A 3,722-nucleotide genomic window follows, 5' to 3' on the forward strand; every position below is an offset into this window, starting at 1 on the left:
AGCCTATAAAACCCGTTGTGTCCAAGAAGGCTGTAACAAAATACTTTTCTTATCATGCTCATAGATTTTGGAGCCAAGATATAGAATCTGAGAAAAGGAAAATGTTAGGTCTTTATATGAGATGTTTAAATGGTTTATTTTTGAATGACTAGATTTGAGTTTGAAAGTAAATGTCAAACTTCCCCTGATCAAAACTTCTAAAGTGTTTTAACTTCTGATATTTGAGACTGTACCTTGATGTATTTTCCCCTGGTCTCTGAATTGTCCATTGGTGAATTTTCTCTCTCAAATTTCATTAGCTATTTATACCTCTGTTAGCTATCTGTTTTTTATCATTTGAACTCTTAATAATTTTATTTTTAGAAAACACTAACATGCCCTGGCCGGTTGGCTCAATGGTAGAGCGTCGGCCTGGCGTGCAGTAGTCCCAGGTTCGATTCCCGGCCAGGGCACACAGGAGAGGCGCCCATCTGCTTCCCCACCCCTCCCCCTCTCCTTCCTCTCTGTCTCTCTCTTCCCCTTCCGCAGCCAAGGCTCCATCGAGCAAAGATGGCCCGGGCGCTGAGGATGGCTCTATGGCCTCTGCCTCAGGTGCTAGAAGGGCTCTGGATGCAACAGAGCAACGCCCCAGAGGGGCAGAACATCGCCCCCTGGTGGGCATGCCGGGTGGATCCCGGTCGGGCGCATGCGGGAGTCTGTCTGACTGCCTCCCCGTTTCCAGCTTCGGAAAAATGAAAAAAAAAAAAAAAAAAAAAAGAAAGAAAGAAAGAAAAACACTAACATTGTCACAGATTCAAAAACATGATTTATAAGCCTCAAATTCCATTTTATACAGGCAGGTGTTAAATTATTTCAACAAGGAATCCAGTAGACTTAGGTAGTTCTGCTACCTCAGCAGCCGGTGTAAGCCAAACCAAAACCTAAGGCTACAAAGGTCTCAAGGTTAAGAAAAACTCAAGGAGAACCAATCCAAACAATCAACTGGGCTATTCCAAATAAAGCAAACACTTAGACTATGGCCAATCAAATTCCTTGCTTTGCTTCTGTATCTTCTCTATAAAAGTCTCTCCCAACCCCTGGCAGAGGAGTGCCCCTAACCACTTCCAGTTTCCTGCTGCCCTATTTGAACCAACTTTTGCTCAAACTCTTAAAAAATTGAATATTCTTCAGTTTACCTTTTAATAGAGGAAAGCATGCTTAATGCATAGCAAATTATCAAAATATTCCAATTTATTCTAGCATTTTATACCATTTAAGGAGTTTTTACTTTTCTCATCCACCAGTGGTGTGACATTTAAAGCATTTGGATGACCTTATCCCTAGAATAGTGGTCCTTTTTTTATGGCATGAAAGCACAAGGAACTAAGAATGATGTATCCTATTTCATCATCACAAATTTGTGTTGGAACATTTCCACACTGTCAAGCTTCCATCACCGAAACCAGTCATTATACACACTTGAAAGGGATTCTAACTCACGAACAATGCCAGCTTGTAAAGTCATGCTAACTCTACTAGACCAAATTGTTTACAACGCAGGCTCCGTCAGTCAGAATCCAGCTCGCTCCTTGTTCGCGACATACATCCAAAAAATGACAAACAAAGGAAGCTATGCTAATTCAATCAAGAACTTACCCAGCCTTCTGTTCCTTGCTCACATACATTTACACTTCTGTATATTGAACACTGGGACTTGGAGTACAGACAAAGAGATCCTGTTAGATTTATGCCAACATGCCTTCCTGCCTCCCTCCAATTAAAGGCACACCATTTACGTGAGATAATGACCCTAACGTGATACTTGGCAAGTTTCACACCAGATGACCCAACCAATCAATCCTGGATAAAGTAATTCAACACACTGTTGTTGATGAGACTTTGTTAAATTCCATAGTAATTTCATAACCAGTGTCCAAAACTCAAGTGCTCCAGGTGCCAGGCTTTTAATGTAAATTAATGGGCAACGAGGTGTATTGAGCTAGGAGGGCAGAGGACGGACCCCTATTCCAGCTGATGGCTGAGACTTTGTTTCCCCAGAAAAACTAGAAATCTGTTTTTTAAAAAAATATGGAATTAATTGAGAAATAATATAATAATTATAACAGTAAAAAAAAATACTGCTGCTCTCTCACTCCACCTGGTTGCAAGCTTTGGCGTAGATGGATAAACTGTAAGGTCTGGTCTATCCACGTCAGTAGAGGAGGCAAACAGACATGCAACTAATAATGCACGGGGAACGTGATAGGCATCCAGATAGAGGCGGAGTGTACTTGATGAACAGAGGGAGGGAGCAATTACTTCCAATAAGGTGAGATCTCAAGGAGGCAGTGCCATTGGACTGGGACTTACAGAATAAACGAAATTGAAATGTAGCCACGGAGCGAAAGGGTATTCCAGGGAGGCTGAAACAAGTGAAAGAGGGGCGGATACGGAGTGGGGATTGTAGGGGCTGCGGATTACAGCCGCCCTGCCTGCACTTTGGGGTAAGAGAAGACAGCGGTGGGGTTGGGGCTTTCTCCAGGGGAGCCCGGGACAAGGCCTCTGGAAGCTTCTTCACCCTCGTTCAGGATCTGCGCCCTCTCGGGTTCTGCGGGGAATCCCTGAGGAGGCGTGGTCTGGGGGAGTCCCTGAGGAGGCGTGGTCTGGGGGAATCCCTGAGGAGGCGTGGTCTGGGGGAGTCCCTGAGGAGGCGTGGTCTGGGGGAATCCCTGAGGAGGCGTGGTCTGGGGGAGTCCCTGAGGAGGCGTGGTCTGGGGGAATCCCTGAGGAGGCGTGGTCTGGGGGAATCCCGGAGGAGGCGTGGCCTGGGGGAGCATGTCCGCACGCTAGACGGGCACTCCATCTGAGGTTCTGGGTTCCCATTGTGTGTGTGTGTGTGTGGGGGGGGTGTGTGTCACTCCGTCCCACTCCCTCCACGTTGAGGGCTGAGAGAATGAATGGATCCTTGTGCAGATGTTGGGGAAGCCTCTCTCTGGAGCATCCTGGAATGGGGACTTAATTCTGAAGCAATATGGAGTCGGAAGTTTCCATTTTTACACATTTTCTCACATCTGGTTTCCTTTCTTCAGCTCCCATCGATGACACTGACACATTGATGTAAATACAATTGTATCCAAATGCAATGTCTGATTCTGCCTCTATGCCTAGCCAGCTCTCCATATTTAGACGAACAGCCTCATCTCTCTGCGACTCTTTTTCGATGAAATCAGGGCGGCTCCGCCCAGATTCACATTCTCTCCCCGCCAGGTTTTCCCCGTGAAGCCACGTGTACCTGCAGTCAAGTTGTAGGGAAATCATTCCGCTTTTTCCATCCTCAGTTCCCTCATCTTTAAAATGGGAGCAGTGTAAACTGAGTGAGGCCGTGCGTGTGGAGAACCCGATACAAGGCCTGGCCTGTCGCTGGTTCCTCTTTGTGGTCCAGCTTCCCGGACCGTCAGCTCTTAGACCTGGTTGTGAACCCCAGGACCCAGTGTGTTTAGGGTGATGCTGACAGCCAGTCATCCCTGTGCCTGTGTCTTGGGACACACTGGGTCTTAACTCTGCCCATACTTCTCCTTCCCCACTTCAAGACCAATCCCTTCTACTATCTGGGTGTCCACAAACTCGGAGAACGCTGACCTCAGGGCCTCTGGCTCCACGTGCTCAACAGACCCTGGGCTCCGGTCGTTAGTTTCTGTGTGAAGTGTCGTGCAAGGTCGTTCTGCCCTGCTGGGTTCTCCACT

General features: G+C 46.9%; 1 protein-coding gene across 1 annotated transcript; it reads right to left on the reverse strand.

The window, feature by feature from the left end:
- Nucleotides 1-2,456: 2,456 nt before the first annotated feature.
- Nucleotides 2,457-2,816, reverse strand: LOC136404110 (acidic proline-rich protein PRP33-like). The gene has a single exon (XM_066383584.1). The coding sequence runs from the start codon at nt 2,814-2,816 to the stop codon at nt 2,457-2,459; it is 360 nt and encodes a 119-aa protein (XP_066239681.1).
- Between the last annotated feature and the right edge of the window lie 906 nt (nt 2,817-3,722).

The sequence above is a fragment of the Saccopteryx leptura genome, chromosome 4 (assembly GCF_036850995.1).
Source record: "Saccopteryx leptura isolate mSacLep1 chromosome 4, mSacLep1_pri_phased_curated, whole genome shotgun sequence".
In the NCBI taxonomy this organism is placed as follows: Eukaryota; Metazoa; Chordata; class Mammalia; order Chiroptera; family Emballonuridae; genus Saccopteryx; species Saccopteryx leptura.

Bases quoted from the DNA above. Each gene is read 5' to 3' on its own strand.
- LOC136404110 (XM_066383584.1), bottom strand. From the start codon at position 2,816: ATGCTCCCCCAGGCCACGCCTCCTCCGGGATTCCCCCAGACCACGCCT.